The sequence below is a fragment of the Rutilus rutilus genome (genome assembly GCF_951802725.1).
Source record: "Rutilus rutilus genome assembly, chromosome: 18".
NCBI classification, from domain to species: domain Eukaryota; kingdom Metazoa; phylum Chordata; class Actinopteri; order Cypriniformes; family Leuciscidae; genus Rutilus; species Rutilus rutilus.
In genome coordinates, this window is record NC_140231.1 from 489,943 (window position 1) to 510,641 (window position 20,699).

Consider the following 20,699-nt stretch of genomic DNA (forward strand, 5'->3'; position numbering starts at 1 on the left):
GGCAAGTTACTGCTAGGTAGGCATCCACATTTAGGGATGCCCATATATCAGAGGTATGGCTTTTAGCTGCAACTTTCTGCAACTGCTCTCTGGCCTTCTCTTTAGCCTCCTTGTATTTATTATCAACCATGACCTTCAAAGCCTGTGGATAAAAAGAAATACAGTTACTCTTACTTTTAACTTCTTAAATAATGATGAACCACTTTAATCACATACGTTCCGAGTTGAGATAACAACAACCAACACATCCCATTGACACAGACGTCACCAACACCTCCGATTCTGCCAGCCGCCAGAAAATTGTGCTTCAGAAGCACTGAAATCAATGGGGTTTCCTTCCTGTTTCCTGTGTTCTTGTCACTAGTTTGTTACTATAGTTACTGATTTATGTTATTTATGTTGTGCACGTGTGTCTACTTTAGTTCTCATTAGCCTGTGTCTTTATATGATCTCAGTTGGTATAGTTCTTTGTCTGGTGTTGACTTTGTGTTTGGCCAAAGCTAAACTTGTGTTAGTTAAAGTGTTCTCTTCCCTATTGGATTGCTTTCTTTCTTTTGTTTAGTTGATAAAGTATTAAGCTGCATAGATCTCTCTTCCATTGCCATAACAAAATACCAAACGTAAAAAAGAGAAGAAAGTGGATTATAGAGCTAGAGCCCGTCACAGACCCTCGGATCCTCCCTCAGTAGGGAAGGTTGCTCCAGATCTAGGACCCGAGCCCGAGGGGATGTGACATAAATTAGGGGCTCAACCCGTTTCAATCCACAAAAATAGATTACATTCATTTCTTACCAGTGGTTTGACTGCGTCTCTATTATCAGTGTTGAAAACAGTTGTGCTGCAACCTAATTTTGTGGAAACTATTAATTTTTTAACAACAACAAATCTTACTGACACCAAACAACTGAAAAGTAGATCTATAGATGTCTGTAACTATCAAGTGTTCCTGAAGATCTTAGTCTAATTTGGTGTTGGGACCAAAGCACAAATCAGCCCAAAAGTGATCTAAGAAATCTGCTCATTATATAACACAGACTCACAATAGTGCTGTTGATCTGAGTATCAGCACGACTGTGAAATATTGATTAAAATCATGCTTTATACAGCCGTTCTCCTTCACACAAACAATCTCCAACTAATGCTTAATGTTATGATTCCAACCTGTGTTCCTGGACGTTTATGTTATTTCCTGTCTTGCTCCACGTTTTGCAGTTCTTTGTAGGTTTAATGTTGATTAGTCTCCCCAGCTGTTTCTTATTAGCCACACCCCTTGTTATCTTGTTAAGCTTGTCTGCCTGTGTATATATAGGCCTTTGTTTCACTTGTTCTCTGTCAGTCGTTGAATGGACATTCCCTGGTTTAGGGTGTTCCCTCCTGTTCCGTGTTTTCATCAGTTACGTAAATGACTTTAATAAATCTAACCCTACACGTGGATCCTCTGCCCAGTCTGCGTCTTTGCCTGTCTGAAATTTTACACTTAACACATTTTACACTTTAGACTGTACTATTATGCCATTAACCTTAAAAGGATCCTTCTGTCATCAGATAACCCTTGCAGTGGTAAGACATAGCCAAATATCAGGGAAAACAAACCTCAAAGCTGTTGTGGCCTCGACAAACAACCCAAGAAATTCTGTCGGACTAAATCAATCCATTATCGAAATCTACGATAAGTATAACAATACCTTAAGTCAAATTGCTCTGATTTAAATGAGGAAGGTTCACATACTTTTAAGACCACCACAACCAATAGAATTACAAAGAATTCTTCTTTATTTTTTACATTTTTTGCACACACTCATCATCACTATGTTTGTGTATATGCAGAGATGTACATGCGCATAAAAGACTTTATTATCGGGAAAAATGCAGGTGAACTGTTTCAAAAGAAAAAAACGAAGTCTTCCATTCTCCAAATTTGAACATAATATAAAACGTGTAAGGCTCACATGTTCAGATTGTTAAATGTCTAATAGCTGTTTGACTGAAAGACTTTGAATGCTTTAGAAAGACACTGGTCATCGTTCTTCAGTCTGACCACTGAAATCAGCAGGAATGTGGACTTATCAGCTTGATTTTTGTCAGAAATACAGAGCTTAGTGGCGTCCAAATGGAGCAACCTGTAGAATAACCTCTGATAGTAATAAATAAATGAATAACCAAATAACCCTGATCATTAAATTAGCTAATAACATTCTAACAAACAGACAAAAAAACACAATATAGGCCAGACTGAAAGGTGGAATGTGAAATGCATTGTGTTTAAATGCCATAAAACCAAAGCTAAAGTAACCAGAATAAATTAATATCTCTGCAGATTCATATTTTTCACCCCATCCCCATTCCAGTCCCCTTGTGAAATACAAAGATAAAGTTCTGATATCATTCAAGAGCAGATTCAAATCTTATTGGTTTCTCTACACTTCAAACCATTGCTTAAATAGTTTCACATCTAGTTTTCTTCAAAATGTACGCTACTATTGAAATACTTTGGGATGGAAAAGAACTGAAAAGCGAGTCGATCCATCAGGTCAGCGCGGTATTGCATGGCATGCTCACTTTGATCAAGCGAGCCTCTCTTGTAGGCCTTTCCTACATAGACAAGCATCATACGGTGAGTGCATGTAAAATGTCTTCTGATGCCGTAAAGGACCTGGGAATGTCAGTCATGGAACGCCGGAACACAGCATGCATGGCTTTTAGCTGGGAATGTGCCACTGGAGTTCCCTTTGGACCCACAAACGAAACATGAATGGAGGTGAACTTTGGGTTAGTTGCTCTCCTCGGAGTCAAGCATGCATGCTAGCTGGATCTGCTTCTGCTTTCTGAGGAGGACTCCATCTGGACGCAGCTCGCCACCAACGGCCCAAGGGGAATTACTCGTTTAATGCGAGTAAGCTCATGCGTGGTCTTGACGCCCATGGCTCATTCGGAGCATTTAGTGCCTGCTAGTTTTGAGCGAGGAAGAACAAATAGTGAAGGAATGCCAATGTCGATAAAACGTCCTCATCTTTTGGTGACGGAACAATTACATGGAGATGTTGCTGTACAGTTGTTCGATTTCCATCTTGAAATACTCCTTCAGCTCGGGTCTCTTGGCTTTTAAAGTGGGGGTCAGCAATCCGTTTTGTATGGAGAACATTTCTTTGTGAATGTGGATGTCTTTAACCTGAGAGGAGTCAAACAGAGGATCGTGAACTATTAAGGTTGTGTGTTTCACTTGCACGGTCACTCTATATGCAGGCATGTCATGGTTGTGACCATTTTAAATGTGAAGCGTGACGTTCTGTGCAACTTCTGGCCTGTAATAACTACTGCTCTGGCTCAGCGAGGGACTGCCGGTGTGTCCCGTTCTTCATATGTGGATTACTGAGCGCTCCAGATCCTGTATGGATCCGCTCTTGGGAGCAGGTTTAGTTCACCTAAACTATTCGATTTTTACCAGCTGAAAGAAACTGAAAGTCTGTCACACCACCAGTTATTGAAAATGAAAATAAAAAGACTTTTAATATAATAATAATAATTTTAACTCGTTTACACTTTTAAACAAGCTCATTAAATTGATGTTATTCTGCCAGCCAATCGCAGCATTTGTCTTTATAGATTTGCTCTTTCAAATGAACACAGTAATCTCAGACAACTGTGTTTGAAGAAGCACATGAGCTAGAGATCAGGATGAGAAGATCTGGCACACATCACATCATCTCAAGTGTGTTAAACGAGCAATGAAGAACGGGCCCTTGATTAAAAACTCCCATTAGTCCATCTGGTGCAGAAATGACACGCTTCACCTTTAAATGAGACTAAATATAAAATGCTTTCTAGGTAATTGAACCTAGACCTAAAACACGTGTGACCACTTGAGCAACTAATGTTCATACCAAAGAGTGTTTAAGAAACTACTACTGTAGTTGTTAGCTACAGCATGCCAGTTTGCAGACGTACCTGTTCGAATGAATGGAGGCCACTAGCTTTTCCCAAACGCACCATGTCATCCAGAATGGCTTTCTTCAGGTCCTTTAGATAGACAAAACAGACAATGGTCAGCAACTTGGTGAATCCCAGGCAGCCGACACTATGTTGCTAACCCTAACCCAATGCATAAGAGATCAGGGTTCAGGTGAGCCTTACTTTATTTTCACACAGCTCGTCGAAGCATCCTTCAAATCCTTTCTTCTGAGCCCATGAGGGAAAGACCTCGGGATCCGGGACGATGATTCCCACCAGACACGACTGCACACACAATCAGTCAGCGTTAGCATCCGCAGCACAGCTAACTCTTGAGACATTCAGGGTAATGCTGAGCGACTGACCTGCAGGCTGTCTCCGTGCACGTAGAGCTGAGACACGGGTTCACTGCGGATGTAGATGTTTTCTATTTTCTCTGGGGAAATATATTCTCCTTGCGCTAACTTAAAGATGTGCTTCTTCCTGTCGATGATCTTCAGGGTGCCGTTCTGAAGGACAGACAAATGGAAGGAGCTGTTGTTATTATCTGTCTGTCAGAGCAGCTCAACGGCCCAACGGACACTAGATTTGACCCACATTAAACACCAGTAAAGAAGAGCAGGGTTGGCTATGCAGAGTTAATGCCTTGATCCAGCACTCTGTATCATTAAAATAAGCCTATTCAATGCTGGCGTTCAAGAGACTATAGACTAAACACGTAATACGCATGTGCACGCCGTCAGCATTTTCACAGATTTGCGTTTTTCAAACTTTTTCAAGGTTTGCGTTCTCGAGCACCAAACACTGTTGTTGTGCGAATGAGCGGCCGGAGCGCGTTAAGGGTTTTCTGTGAGAACGGTGTCGTGTTAGCGGCCGCTAAGTAAATAACTAATGATTTTTGCAACGGAAGTGAATCAATCAAACTAACTTTATCTGGACAATAACTTTATTCTAGAGCTGCTGTAAAGCCTAAACAGTCTCTGTTACTGTAATCTCCTGTTATCACTGTAAAGCTGCTCTGAAACAATCTATATTGTTAACAGCGCCATATAAATGAAGGTGACTTAACTTGACAAGATAATTGCTGAGGAAATGAACGAGTCTCAAGTCAAGCAGTATCTAGACCGATACACAACAAAATGCTAACATCTAAATGAACTGGTTCACATCACTGAGCCAACCTGTATACATTCATTTAAAGGGTTAAAATACAGGTAGAAGTAGCTCTTTAACTCTTTCCCCGCTATTGACAGAATCCGTGTTTTCAGTGTTATACGGCAGGGGGCGCTGTTACACATCTGTGATCTCCTGATCAAAACATTGCTGACACTCCTGTTGTAATCTTTGGAAAAAAAAGTAATTTACTCAGCTTTTTGTTCAAAATGTTGCTTATTTATGAAACCCACATTCAAGTGTTGATAAAAAAAGAATGCATGAAGCTAGAATAAAATGTTTGTTTGCTTGTTCAAAAGAGGCTCTGTTCTTTCTTTTGATATATTGCATGTTCAGATATTCATACAACAAAATATTCAGGGGGCCATGAAAGCTTTATAAAAATGATAAAAAAAAACCGCTGTCGGGGAAAGAGTTAAAGTCACAATGAGACAGCAGGACAGTCCTGCTCATCGTGGTCTCTTGTACACAAAGAAGAACAAAACGTGTTCAGGCCGACATACCGGCAGCCATTTCCCGATGTCTCCGGTGTGAAGCCATCCGTCTGTGTCCAGCGTCTCCGCAGTCCTCACAGGATCCTTCAGATAACCCTTGAAGACGTTTGGGCCTTTCACACAAACCTGGAGCAAAAACAAAGAGAAGAATGATGGATGATGCTTAAATAATGGCATAATCTGTATTTGGTGAGAGAGAGCTTTGTGCTCTTAAGACAAATGCATGGGGACATGACTGTCAATCAAGCTTGTGATGATGCAGTATGACTTCCTGTTACAGTCCCAAATAGCAACTTAGTGTTGGCCCAGATCCGGGCCACATCTGGTACATGTGGATTTCACTCATGCCAAATCTGGGCCGAAAATTTGTTGTTGTCTGGGATAATGACAAATTGTTGTCGGTATAACTTATGACTTCCTGTTACGGGATAACGTATAACTTCGTATGACTTCCTGTTACGGCATAACGTATGACTTCCTGTTACGGCATAACGTATGACTTCCTGTTATGGTATAACTTATAACTTCCTGTTACGGTATAACGTATGACTTCCTGTTATGGTATAACTTATAACTTCCTGTTACGGTATAACGTATGACTTCCTGTTGCGGCATAACGTATGACTTCCTGTTATGGTATAACATATGACTTCCTGTTACGGTATAACTTATAACTTCCTGTTACGGTATAACGTATGACTTCCTGTTGCAGCATAACATATGACTTCCTGTTACGGTATAACATATGACTTCCTGTTACGGTATAACTTATAACTTCCTGTTACGGTATAACGTATGACTTCCTGTTACGGTATAACATATGACTTCCTTTTACGGTATAACTTATAACTTCCTGTTACGGTATAACGTATGACTTCCTGTTACGGCATAACGTATGACTTCCTTTTACGGTATAACTTATAACTTCCTGTTACGGTATAACGTATGACTTCCTGTTACGGCATAACGTATGACTTCCTGTTACGGCATAACGTATGACTTTTTTTTACGGTATAACTTATAACTTCCTGTTACGGCATAACGTATGACTTCCTGTTACGGCATAACGTATGACTTCCTGTTACGGCATAACGTATTACTTTTTTTTACGGTATAACGTATAACTTCCTGTTACGGCATAACGTATGACTTCCTGTTACGGCATAACGTATGACTTCCTGTTACGGCATAACGTATGACTTCCTGTTACGGCATAACGTATGACTTCCTGTTACGGCATAACGTATGACTTCCTGTTACAGTATAATGTATGACTTCCTGTTACGGCATAACGTATGACTTCCTGTTATGGTATAACTTATAACTTCCTGTTACGGCATAACGTATGACTTAATGTTACGGCATAACGTATTACTTTTTTTTACGGCATGACTTATAACTTCCTTTTACAATATAACGTATGACTTCCTGTTACGGCATAACGTATGACTTCCTGTTACGGTATAACGTATAACTTCCTGTTATGGATTAACTTATGAATTCCTGTTACGGTATAACGTATAACTTTCTGTTACAGAATAACGTATGACTTCCTGTTAGTCTCTCCAGCCATGTGCTTCGTCAACAGCACTATTCCAGAACACCATGGAATACAAATCTTTTATTTATTAAAAAAGAATGTGAAGCAGCGTTGTTTTTGTAAGATATTTACATGCATTCGAATTATTTTGTGACATTTATACTTGGATATTTTGACAGTAAGTTAAATGTAATAACCCCAGGAAAACAATATTTACAGTTCAGAAATTCATACTATTTGAAAGACATGATTGTACAGAGGTCTACTCAAGGCGTAAGGAACATTTGAACACCACATGATAGATTTGAACACTAAGAGTCCTACACAAAGATTTGTCTTTGCCAGTGTGTGTTAAACTAAGCGTAGGCCACACAGACAGTGTTATAACAAACCTCGCCCTCTCCTTTAGCAGCGAAGTAGTTCTTCTCAGCCACATCCACCAGTTTAATGAGGTTACAGGGCAGCGGAGCTCCTACATGACCTGCAGAAAGACAAGACCTCAATCACTTCATCATGTCATCACATACAGGTCTGTGTGGAGGATTCAACTGGTAATGACTGATTAGTGGAGATAATGACTGAGAAAAACAGAAGACAGTCTGTAACAGACGGCACTCAAAGTGTAATGCAAAAACAAGCCACTGGAGGGAGAGCTTGCCACGCAGTTTCACAGTGGATGTAGAGACATGCTATATTTCTCACTGCTACACAGTATTCACCCTGACTGGATCATCTTGATCATTAAATGGCTAGTTATCAGTGACTGGGGAGTAACTGGTGGCTCAGTCCAGTGTAAAGGAACGGTTTTCAGTCATACACATGCAGGAGACAGAAACACAGGATTTCACTGCGTTCCAAAGGTCAAGTTCGGTGAACTCTACCCCTGCGGATCCGTGTCACGTGAAGATGTGTGACCAATGGAAGATCAATTTGTCATGCCGTGACCTCGGTAAAGCCTAGTAGATTTTATATTTTTACATTTTGTATGTATTATATGTTACATATAAAAAAGTAACGCAGAGTGTGACGTCACACGATGACCATCTGTAGAAATAGTCATTACATCTAGTGAAGGACAACAGCTGTCAGTAATGCTGAATCACAAGCATGCGTGTGCTTATGGTTTTAATCATGGAGTAAAGAGCTATTCCGAGTGAACCGTTGCACTAGAATCAGTCAGTAACCGACTCTTTTAACATCTCCGGGAGACAACAGCAAATATAATGTCTGTATTACCGTTTGCTTCAATAGCAAAAGAGAAAAGTCCATGATAGCATTTCCATGACTTTCCAAAAGAGGTGGAAAATACTGAGAGATTGATGATGTTGGTCAGAAGAGAGAAAGATGTGTTAGATTGTGTTAGAAACACAACTTGTTTTATAATTGGATTATAAATCCATTTATAATGGATGGAGTACGGCCAAGGTCATGTAAGACAAAGTATAGCGTTACAAATGAAAGTACGATAAACTTTAATAGAGCTACGATGTTGACAACTGTGAAATGAGTCCCAGTCTGTGAAAAGGTCCATTAGTGTTTTTCTGTTTTGTGTCTTTCTAATAATCACACCACACTGAAGAAATGACTTAAATACTCAAATTCATCACATCCAAATGTATTTGGTTTTCTCAAATTGTATTTATGGTTTGATTCAAAACGTACATTTTGATTTACTGTTAAGTAAGGGTTAATGCCCGACGAGGTGTCCATTGTCAGGTATTAATGGACGACGGCGAGGCGTGAACCGTCCGGCGCGCAGCGGAGTCCATTAATAGCATTAATGCCTCCGCCGAAGTCCATTAATACCTGACAATGGACACCTCGAAGGGCATTAACCCGCTTATACCATGGTCACTTGCCTTTTTAAAACATTAGTTTTATATTTTAATTAGTTTTACAATCGAAAACTAAAGTTTTTACAAACAATAACTTGGTTTCCCTGGTTACGCCTGACGGTTTATTTAGCAACCGGAGATATTTATAGTCCGCTCAGCTCGTAGAACCCTTCAGTTTACTGCCTGTTGCTATGGTTACTCACAGCTGATGTAGCCAGCGCATTTATTTATTCATTTTGAACGGTAAACAGTCAGTTTCACCAGAACTCCTTTACTAGGTGTCCTCTATCACTTTTTAATGTACACCCTGCAGCCAATCAGAATCGAGTGTTCACCCAGACCATGGTATAATAATAAATAAGTTTATATATATTTTGTTAGTAAATGTTTAGTTTAGTTTAGACTGTAATGGTTATTGAGATGTCTTTTTAAAACAGGTTTATCTCTGCAGTCAGTAAAGCGAGCCGGAATGTGTTCTCTGCTTTCAAGCCAAGACACCATTTAAAAAACTTGTTTGCTTTAAGACAAACTGAACTGTTTAAAGGGTGATTCTGGATGAGGCCAATATAAAGGCATGTGCTGGAGGTCATGAGCGAGCGAGAGTCTCACCGGATGTCCAGTCTCCAGGCGTGGTGAAGGTGCATCCAGCGGTGCACTCCGTCTGTCCGTACGCCTCGTACACCTGCAGACACACAGCTGAGATGAGCTCAGAAACACAGGAGATCTACAGACACACAGCTGAGATGAGCTCAGACACACAGGAGATCTACAGACACACAGCTGAGATGAGCTCAGACACACAGGAGATCTACAGACACACAGCTGAGATGAGCTCAGAAACACAGGAGATCTACAGACACACAGCTGAGATGAGCTCAGACACACAGGAGATCTACAGACACACAGCTGAGATGAGCTCAGAAACACAGGAGCGCTACGCTACAGACGCCCGCTTTCGCCTCACCTGACAGCCCAGCACCGCTCTCAGGAAGCTCAGGACGGACGGGGAAGCCGGAGCAGCTCCAGTGATGATCATCCTCAGCCTGCCGCCCAGACTGGCCTGTAAGGAGACACAGCACGCAGTCAAACAGCAGCGCGGCTTCGGCCCCGCGTCTCACCGGCTCTGCGATTACGCACCTGGATCTTGTGGAAGAAGATCTTGTCCCAGACGCTGTCGCAGCGGATGACGCCGCGGCTAACCTCTGAACCTTTTCTCTTGGCCGCGAAGTTCAGCAGCCAGCGCTTGACGGAGTTGTTGGCCTGACTGAAGATCTGAACGACAGCAGACACGCTTCAACAGTTACATGGGGAATACATGTGGCTGAAGAATGTTTTTAGATTTCATTAAATGATTACAGCAGAATTGAATTCTGTTTATCACTGTGAAGCTGTTTTGAAACAATCTGCATTGTGTAAAGCACTGTATAAATAAAGCTGAGTTGACTTGTTTACTGCATAAAATATCATAGTCCTCACATGTAAACTCATGTTCGAACATGAGTTATGCTTCTCGTGATCTTAAAAAGGCCTCTACTTTAGTTTAACTTGTATTTTAAAAACGAATAGTGTTTAGATAAAGAGAGTCTGTCATCAGAATGATTTTGTTTAATTCCCTCCAGTAGCGTCTCACTGTCACGATCAGCTTGTGTAAACACACACGAAGATGAAGAGGAAGATGATGAAGATGAAGACGAGAGTGAGCAGGTAATCTTTAATAATCCACACAGGTTAAAGGAAAACTCCGGTCAATTTTAACATTGAGCTCATTTTTTTGTACATTTGGAGTGCTGTCAGTACAGAGAACAACGACAAAAATCGGTGTTGCCTACAACGTGTTATCCTCGTTTTAAAATTTGCACCCTGTTGACTTCAATGGGGCAAGTTTTAAACCTGCTTTTAGCCTCTTAACATCCTTGATGTGTCATTACAAGTGCACAGGTCATGTGAGTGATTCCTTCAGAGTGAACGCGGGTGAATCTGACTGCAGTAGATGTGAAAGATCATAGGTACTAAACCTACGCGCGTGAACTCGACAATCGATTACTGTGGACTTCGACCGAAAACAGGATGTAAATACAGGTATGTGCGCTGGCTGAATAAACATCATTTTTATTAATATCTTTCACATCTACTGCAGTCAGATTCACCCGCGTTCACTCCGAAGGAATCACTCACATGACCTGTGCACTTGTAATGACACATCAGAAAGAAAAGAAAAAAAAGGATGCCTCCGGTGGCGACCTGAAGTGGTGGGTTTTCTTTTAAAAACAGTTTACAGTCGTGGGACATTTTACAAATCTCGCAAAATGAGGAGGAGGAAGAGGCTGCAAGTACTAAATATAGCTGCAAGCAGCAGTTAACGGGGTTCAAGCATTTAAGACCTTCATGCCAACTATGCTGTTGGGCTCTAGGCCGAACTGAAATGTAGGCCTGAAACCATAAAATATCCATGATGGAGAATACGCAAATGATATAAATCTATAGTACCATTGCACCCTAATTCTTTGGGGAAAAAAATGGTTTTAAACATTTGTTTATCAGCTAATGCTGGATAATGATAAAGATTAGATTCAAAATATTTCTTGTCCCTCTTGTGGACAACAGTGGTATTTAAGGCTTCATCTTCAGTTTAAATGTTTGATAGAATGTACTGTGAGCCCTCTGAGCATCAGAAATCCTTGAAACCTGGCACATTTCTTCAAAATCAGTTGTACTCCATATCTACTCAGTTTTGTGAAGTTTCTACTTTGTGCACACAATATATAGACATGTTACTCACAATGGGCCATAACAGAAATATATTAAAAATTGTACCTGCTAAACGGTTTCATCGATCAAAATCCTTTTGACAACTTTTTGCCATGAGGGTCCCTAGATGATGCATGTGAAGTTTCGAGCAAATCGGACAAACGGCCTATGAGGAGTTCGAAAAAGTAGAGTTTTCAAATAATCTAAAATATTTAACAAATTATTTGATTGACAGCAGTGATTCTTGAGGCAAAGTTGTCCAGAATGAGGAGATCTATCAAATGATATGCATATTTTGTGGATGTGTGAAACACCACGGGATTACAGAGACATAAAACTCGTTAGCGCCATCTAGTGGCCACTTTCTTTCAAAATTCTGACAGACCTCTAGGGCCATGAGTTAAACATGCCCACCGTGTTTTGTTTCGATAGGCCTGTGTTAACCTTGTCTAATAGGTGTTCAGACTTCACTGGATAATGGCGGCCATGTTTTTCGAGATACGCCAGTGTCCTCATAGAAAGGCATGGCACGCTGGACAAAGACACTGCATGCCCATTTTCAAGTCAATCAGACTAACGGTAGCGTAGTTATAAGCTGTTTTATGCCTTTTTCGTATTATAGCGCCACCAAGTGGTGAATCGCGGCAGATTTTATGAGCTCGTACATGAGTATAACAAGTTTGGTGAAAATATCTCAATGCTTTCAAGAGTTATAGCCATTTTAGTGAAAGTGGCCCCGCCTACTTCGAACGTTTTGGCGTCCCATGGCGAGCGTGAATCACCGATCGTAATTCTTTTGACAACATTTTGCCATGAGGGTCCATTGATGATGCATGACAAGTTTCAAGTGAATTTGACAAACGGCGTGCTTGAACCCCTAATAATAAAATCTTCACAATTACAATAGGTTTTCAGCACTTCGTGCTTGAGCCCCTAATAATGTGGATAGATGGCGTAATGGAAACGGTCCAGAGAAACGTAAGGGTCCGAGAGCGTTGCCAGCTGTGGTGGGAAAAATGCGTGTTCTTTACAGAAAATTAATGGCTCTGCAACTTTCGGGTGCGAAGGCAAACATTTCAGTATATTTGCGATGTACTTCGCACTCGACTGTATCGCAAAACCAAACTCAGTTCTGGAGAAGAGGGGGAATAATGACAGTGGGGGGGGTTGTGTGACGTCCACCTGTGAATGCAGACACGATGGCTGGATTGCGTTAACATTACACTTACGACTACCTCCGAACCAGGACACACTGATCGGATAGCATTCCCATCAGAAGGGCGTTTACACTGGTCTTTCAATGTGTCTGTGGACAACATCAGATACAGGTCGCATGTTAATGCCAAGTGTAAACGCAGCCTAAGAAAATACGGCACTGACTGAAAACAAGAGTCCATATGGTGTGAGAGTCTGACACTTACACGAGTGTGTTCCCAAACACCAGCATCCCAACGCAAGAGAACATGATAGCGTTAACTGTGTTTCGTCTGACGCTCTGAGACGAACTCATTTATGATGGAGCGAAAGAAAGCCAGATTGCAGAAACGTACACTTTATTACTGATATTTTGTGCCAGGAAGTGATGATTTTGTTCTCTTGAACACATGGGATGGAAATGCTGCTTTATTCAAAAAAGTTTCATGCCATATTCCAATTTTGCAAGTTAAATTCCCAACTTTGAATGGAAGCATCACTACTGTGTCTTCAGCAAGAGCTGGACTGACCCTGAGGGACGGAGAGGCTTCATGACCTGCGCTGTTTGCTGTTAATAAAAAAATAAACTAATCGAAATCAACTGGTTTTAATCAAGTCAAAAATATTATTTAACATCACTTAAATCAGGTAGAAACAGCTCTTTCCACAATGCAGATGACTGTGCTATATGCATTATAGAGAAGAACGGATAGGCCATCTCTGTGAATGTGTCCGATCGGTGCGACGGCTCACCTTGTCATACATGCGGTTCAGGAGACGCGGCACCACGGGAAATATCGTGGGTCTGAGAGCCTTCATGTCGTCAGGAAGAAGACGGATATCGCCTTGGAAAAAGCCAATCCTCCCGCCATGGCAGATCACCACGGACTGGAATGAAGGGGACATGAGACAATACGTATTCAGAAATATTATCAAACTGACTGCACTTAGAACAAAACCTGAACTGAACTGAGCGGAATAAAGACTCTGTGTTACAGATGAAGTTAAACTGGTCTCATAATTAATGAATTTTGCAACATTAACACTGTTAAAGTTCTTGTTAATGAAGCTGCTTTGAAACGATCTGTACTGCATAAAGTGCTGTAGGAATGAAGCCTTCATGCACTGGTTCTGTTAGTCTGGTGTTGTGTTGATTTCATCTAACTGTAGCGTTCACCACGACTCAATACTTCTGTCTGAAACACAACAACCTCCACACACTTCAGACCTTTCTTTAGCTCCCTACATGGCTGTCACACTCCACAGAAGAGCAGAGAGAAAACAGCAGTGGTTTTAGATCATTCCAGCTGTGAGGAAATCAACTCTGCGGCTCTTTTAAGAGATTGAGATCAGTGTGTCACATGAGGCCATGGCCATGAAGCGCCTGGGAAAGAGGAAGTGCACACTCGTCCAGTGTGTGTGTGTGTGTAGGTGTGGTTGCATGTCCTTGTTAGTGCTCACGGTCGGCACACTGCCAGACTGTAACCTGATCCAGCAGAAGAGCTGAGGACGTGTGTGTTTCTCATTGGATGAGCAGTGTTGAGCTCCTGCAGTGTAAAGAGCATCTTCTCACGCGGGTCTCACCTCAATCAACCTCTCGAACATGTGAGCAAGAGGCAGGAAGGAAATGAGAACGTCGTCTTGATTCGGAAAGATGACTTTCTGCAGACAGACACACAGAGAGGCTGCGGTTAGTCAGATCGCTGTCTGCCGACACACTTCAGCAGTCGCTCATGTTTACAGAAATCACTCACATCTGTCACTTTCAGAAAGCCAGCAAAGTCTGCGACAACGTTGCCGTGGCTCAGCATCACTCCCTTCGGATCTCCTGCAACACACACACACACACACACACACACACACTTTATAAACAGGAGAATAACAGTAATGTTGTGAAGTTAAGATAATAGTGTCAGAACTGAGCTCAGTGATGTCAGTCTTTCAATCGCCTGCTGATTTTCAGATTATAGCAGTAAGGCTGTAATGCGTTATAGTATCATTCAGATACTATAATTGCATTTTGTTTTCATTTTAATTTTAGTTAAAGTGTTTGGTCACACTGTAGGTGTCTTTATGAGCTTATTGTGTTGAAAACACTTGGATCAACACCATCTCAGCCATTCTGAACCATCTTACGTTTTGTTTATTGGTGGCTAATTCGTTCGATCTGTTCGATGGGTTTAAAAGGTTTAAAATCATATTTTTTGTTCAATTCAAATAGTAGGAATTGATTGGAATTCCCCAGCTGGTACAATAGTAGCGTTCCCGTGAGGTCGGGTTGGGTGGATATGGGTAAGTCAGGACAGTTTTAGTTTTAATCATTTTAAACTAAATGAAAATTAGAAATGTTTCCTTGGCAACTAGCTGAAAGAGTTTAAGGTTTTTATATTTTAGTTTAGTTTAGGTCAGTTTTGGTCATGTTAGGTTCGTTTAGTCTAGTCTAGTTTAGTTTAGTTTAGGTCAGTTTAGGTTAGGGTTAGGGTTAGAGTTAGGTTAGGTTAGGTCAGGATAGGGTTAACCTGTGGCAGAATAGGATGTGGATCTGCGTTGACTCACCTGTGGTTCCACTGGGTTAGGGTTAGGTTAGGTTAGGTTATGTTAGGTCAGGTTAGGGTTAACCTGTGGCAGAAGAGAATGTGAATCTGCGTTGACTCACCTGTGGTTCCACTGGGTTAGGGTTAGGGTTAGGTTAGGTTAGGTTAGGTTAGGTCAGGTTAGGTCAGGTTAGGGTTAACCAGTGGCAGAAGAGGATGTGGATCTGCATTGACTCACCTGTGGTTCCACTGGTGAAGCAGACGATGGACAGGTCATCTGGTGCTGGCGGCTATGAGAACACATTAAACTCTTACTGGACACATCTAGCTAGTGCTCAACAAGATCAATGTCAATGAAGTGCACAGATCAAAATACTGAAGCGCTAATGAGAGGATCGCCCTGGTCTGTTTAAGTCCGACACACAAGCAACTTTACACTGGCATTCATGCATTATGCATTTAACATTTTTAACACACAATACAACAACAAAAAGAAACGTGAGGGCAGGTAAGGGTGTCTTCAGACGTGAGTGTAGTACCACTCCTGACCTCAAGGGGCAGACTATCCCAGAGACTACAGAGACTTTAGGAGAGTTAGCACTCATCTACCAGATGACCTCTGAGGCCTTCCTATCTGATTAATCTAGCAATAAATCAAATGAAAGGACTCATCTGACTTATGTATATTACATGACAATAAAAACAAGAATAGAAGTGACATCAAAAAGAAATGTTTTCATAATGACTACTTTTTTCATACTATTTTTTTATATATAACATTTGTAGGATGTTTGTAAGACAAATCTTATAACAAATCTATTGGTTAAAGTTGTCATAATCTGTTCCAGTTTGGACTGTTAGGCTGTTTTCAGACTGCAGCAAATCAGATTTCTTCTCAAACCAGATCTTTTCTGGCAGACTGTCCGCAAATAAGATTTGTGTGTCCAGACATAACTAACTTATGTGCACGGGTAGCTTTGGTAAGAACGCAGGCGTACACACGTATGTGACGAGACTTTCGGAACGGATGCAGGACAAACAGAGCTGCATCAACTCACTCTTCAGGCGCCCTGTCGAGTCCAGTTTTGGCGTTATCGTTGTGTGTCGCATTAAGAGTGAGACAAGAGACAATTTGAAATCCAATTTGATCAGCCAGAGCGCCCGGACTGAGATGCATCTGTAAAAATCTGATTGGAATCGCATTACAAATCACCTCCTAAAGTGATTTGTATCAAATTTCATGTGGGTTTTTTTTTGTCCTCCAGACTTTCAAAAACCCATCTGGATTTTTCTGGCTGTCTGAACATGCCTTAATGTATACTCCTTATTTTCATGTGATTCCTTTCCGTTTCCTGTGTTCGTTTCAGCAGTTGGTTGTCATGGAGACTAATTATGTTGCGTACCTGTTTCTTGTTGAGTTGTGTATTGAAGCCCTTAGGTCGGTTCAGTCTCTGATCAGTGTTGTCTTTACGCGGTGTAAAGATTTTGTGGTTCTTCCTCGCTGGATTATTCTGCTTTTTTTATTATGTTTAATAAAGTGTTAAAGCTACAGTCATTTTTTCATCAACCTACACTGTAAAAAGTGCTAACCTGCAATTGTTACCATTAAGAGCTATGTCTACCTGATTTAATTGATGGAATGAAGTAATGTATTCAGGTTGATTCTGTTTTTGACTTTAGTTCAGGGAGATTGTACCACGAGTGATCAGTTTATTCATCCAAACACTGGTAGAGAAGTGATAGTTCCTCACTCACCACTGGTTTCCTGTAGTGATCTCGACCCATAGCCTGGAAACAACAACAAGATTTTAACCAACATCATTCTGTGCTCTTCTTCAAGCAACAGCATTAATACAGTTTGCCCACACTGTTCATGTTATTCATCTCCACACACTGACAGGAAACAGGCGTCCTCCGTGGTTGGTTGTTTAGTGAACATAGGTCGGTCACGGCTGGTTTGAATGCGGTTGTTTGCAGCAAATGTAAAGAGTCTGTACTGCAAGCTGAAGCCTGTCTCGATGAAACTGCATTCTGGAATGCTTTCTTCCTCTGACAGATTGTCCTGATATACTACCAAGGAAGTCTGCAGTGCTGAAAACAACCCTCAAATATGAACCATGGCCACTTCCCTCTGTTGAACTCAATGATTCCTTATGGGACAACCAACAGACAATGTTGGAGGAAGTTACTGTTAAAAGTAATGCATTACAATATTGCGTTACTCCCTAAAAAGGAACTAATAATGTTACTTACTTAATAATGATAATAATTACTTAATTGTGTTACTTACTTTCTATGAAAAGTAATTGCGTTACTTTTATCACCTGGGATGGGCTTGCTTTTTTAAATAACAACAAATATTTTTTTGTCAAATGTAAAGGCCCTTTCACAGCAGAAGTGGAGTGAATAAGCTTCAGGCTGAATGAAGCGCAGATTCACTCCTCTACAGTAGAGGGCGCCGCTCAAACAAACCTTCCAGCTGCTGCTGTTCTGGACTACAGAAGAAGAACGTTCAACACTCTTACTTCAGCAATAAAAACAGATGGAAATGAAGCACAAATGGGACATTTATCTCAAGTGAGTTGAATTGGATCATTGGAGGTCAGCAGCAAAGACATTAAATACATAAAGTACATGTTCGTGTTACTTAACATATTTACACATTCATCTTTCCAGAGGTGAAGTATCCCTTTAATAATTGCAGGTTTGCGTTCTGAGTTTTGATATGGTTTGATATTCTGAGTTTGCATTTCACTGTTTTCATTCATTTTGAGGAATACAGAACGCACACAACATCTGCACTTACTCCCGGTTTAACTCAGCATTGGGACAGGAGAGCTGTCAGTCAATATAATGGATTACTTGTTTGAAAAAGTAACTTTTTGTTGTAAATTTAAATTTCCTTTACTTGTTACTTGAAAAAAGTAATCTGAATACATAACTTGCGTTACTTGTAATGCGTTACTACCCCCAACACTGCCAGGAGACATATTTCTTACCAGTAACTAAAGGAAATATGATGAAGCTGAATGAGGACTCAACCTTCAAAATGACTGCCATAAAACAATCATAACAGTGGTCAGTGAGGGTTGCAGTCATTTCTTGACATGCGTCTGGCTTCTCTATGGCGCGTTCATGAAGGACCCGTTCAATCGTTCATGTACGACTGCATCAGTCCTCATTTACTCCCATCATATGGGAAAAAGCAGACAGGATATTCTTCATATATTCCTTTGCCAATAAATCAATCAATCTAAACCAGTGGTTTTCAATCCTTTTGACTACGATTGTGAAAAACAATATTTTGAAGAAATGTTTGTTACTTCTGCTATTATGACAAAGCTGCTAAATTATTTTTATTATTATTTATAGAAACTAGGAGTGGCAATATATTACAATAATCAAATTAAATAATGATAATGGTCTTCATGGTTTACATTACCTAGTTATAATTATTTTAACTCACAAATAGCCATTCTACACAAAAATATTATATATGTTTGTAAATGTTATTTACACTTTTAAAATGCCCTCATCCAGCATATCCGGTTTGTCCAAGAGAAGCTGGTTCTGAAATATTAATGGTAGTTAAATGCTAATTAAATAAGAAATATGATTGTGATGGTGACTGTGGTTGAGAAGCACTGGTTTAAACTGAATGGTAAAAGTGTGATGAAGTCCTTCTCACCTCCACATCTTTCAGGGCCTGGATGTGAACGCCACACTTCTGTCCTTCTTCCACCAGCTGAGCTTCAAACGCATCCATGAGGATGATCATCTTCAGACCGGGCGTCTCTCTTCTCTGGACATTTCCCAGAAGCACTGTGGCTTTCTCTGGTTTATCACAGATTACTGTGGCAATTTCAGCTGGAAAACAAAAACTTCACGGTTAAAGACGGAAAGAGCTGTTTTAAAAATAAAGGTTCTTCATTGGCATTGAACTTTTTGTCACGGGTGGTTTCATGCAGACAGATGAGGAAGACGTAATATCCAATACGAAGGTTTATTAACAACAGATCCAACAGAAAGGCAAACGGCTAGCAACACACACTAAACATAGACAACACCGGACACTGAACTCAAACAGAACTGAACATATATACAGGTGTTAATGATGGCGACTGATGAGTGCGCAGCCTAATGTAATTAGTGTCCGTGACAACAAATGAGTGACGAAGGCAGGAGATGACAAAACATAACGAGTCCAAACTAACGTGAATGTGACAGAACTCCCCCTCCCGGTAGGCGCGTCCTCGCGCCGTGAAGAGAAGATGAAGAGGATGAGGGGGATGGCGAAGGGGTGGCACAGACAGGCAGATGAAGAGGATGAGGGGATGGCGAAGGGGTGGCACAGACAGGCAGATGAAGAGGATGAGGGGATGGCGAAGGGGTGGCACAGACAGGCAGATGAAGAGGATGAGGGGATGGCGAAGGGGTGGCACAGACAGGCAGATGAAGAGGATGAGGGGGATGGCGAAGGGGTGGCACAGACAGGCAGATGAAGAGGATGAGGGGATGGCGAAGGGGTGGCACAGACAGGCAGATGAAGAGGATGAGGGGGATGGCGAAGGGGTGGCACAGACAGGCAGATGAAGAGGATGAGGGGATGGCGAAGGGGTGGCACAGACAGGCAGATGAAGAGGATGAGGGGGATGGCGAAGGGGTGGCACAGACAGGCAGATGAAGAGGATGAGGGGGATGGCGAAGGGGTGGCACAGACAGGCAGATGAAGAGGATGAGGGGATGGTGAAGGGGATGGCGAGGGGATGGTGAAGGGGTGGCACAGACAGGCAGATGAAGAGGATGAGGGGATGGCGAGGGGGTGGCACAGACAGGCAGATGAAGAGGATGACGGGATGGCGAAGGGGTGGCATAGACAGGCAGATGAAGAGGATGAGGGGATGGCGAAGGGGTGGCATAGACAGGCAGATGAAGGTTCTGGGGGTGGACGGATGACCGGGAGGAGGACGAACAACAAAGTCCAGGGTGGTGATGAAGGTGGAGTGAGCCAAGGGGTGGCCATGAGCAGGGGCTGATGGATTTCCATCCAGGCCACAGCCAGCGGAGTGCCCCACGGTGGCATTGATGGAGGGAGGAGCCATGGAGGAATACTGGTGTGGGCCGCCATGGGGCTGACTGGAGACGGCAATGGCGAGGATGGAGCACACCGCGCAGCCGATGAGCCGAAGTGGTGGAGAGATGGTGAAGATCTTGGCCGCAGCGACGACCTCCC

General features: G+C 41.7%; 1 protein-coding gene across 2 annotated transcripts in view; it reads right to left on the reverse strand.

Moving 5' to 3' along the window:
* Positions 1-1,755: 1,755 nt before the first annotated feature.
* acsl6 (acyl-CoA synthetase long chain family member 6) overlaps positions 1,756-20,699 on the reverse strand; it is a 43,825-nt gene continuing 24,881 nt past the window's right edge. For both annotated transcript variants that reach the window (XM_084386793.1, XM_084386794.1), the window contains exons 8-22: positions 19,155-19,333; positions 17,222-17,254; positions 15,705-15,756; positions 14,687-14,760; positions 14,517-14,594; positions 13,686-13,820; positions 10,128-10,262; positions 9,955-10,050; positions 9,600-9,672; positions 7,548-7,636; positions 5,625-5,741; positions 4,314-4,457; positions 4,132-4,233; positions 3,946-4,017; positions 1,756-3,169 (exon numbers count right to left, since the gene is read on the reverse strand). In XM_084386793.1, the coding sequence (XP_084242919.1) occupies positions 3,029-3,169; positions 3,946-4,017; positions 4,132-4,233; positions 4,314-4,457; positions 5,625-5,741; positions 7,548-7,636; positions 9,600-9,672; positions 9,955-10,050; positions 10,128-10,262; positions 13,686-13,820; positions 14,517-14,594; positions 14,687-14,760; positions 15,705-15,756; positions 17,222-17,254; positions 19,155-19,333 (1,520 nt within the window). In that variant the 3' untranslated portion in view covers positions 1,756-3,028. The remainder of the gene's footprint in view (positions 3,170-3,945; positions 4,018-4,131; positions 4,234-4,313; positions 4,458-5,624; positions 5,742-7,547; positions 7,637-9,599; positions 9,673-9,954; positions 10,051-10,127; positions 10,263-13,685; positions 13,821-14,516; positions 14,595-14,686; positions 14,761-15,704; positions 15,757-17,221; positions 17,255-19,154; positions 19,334-20,699) is intronic.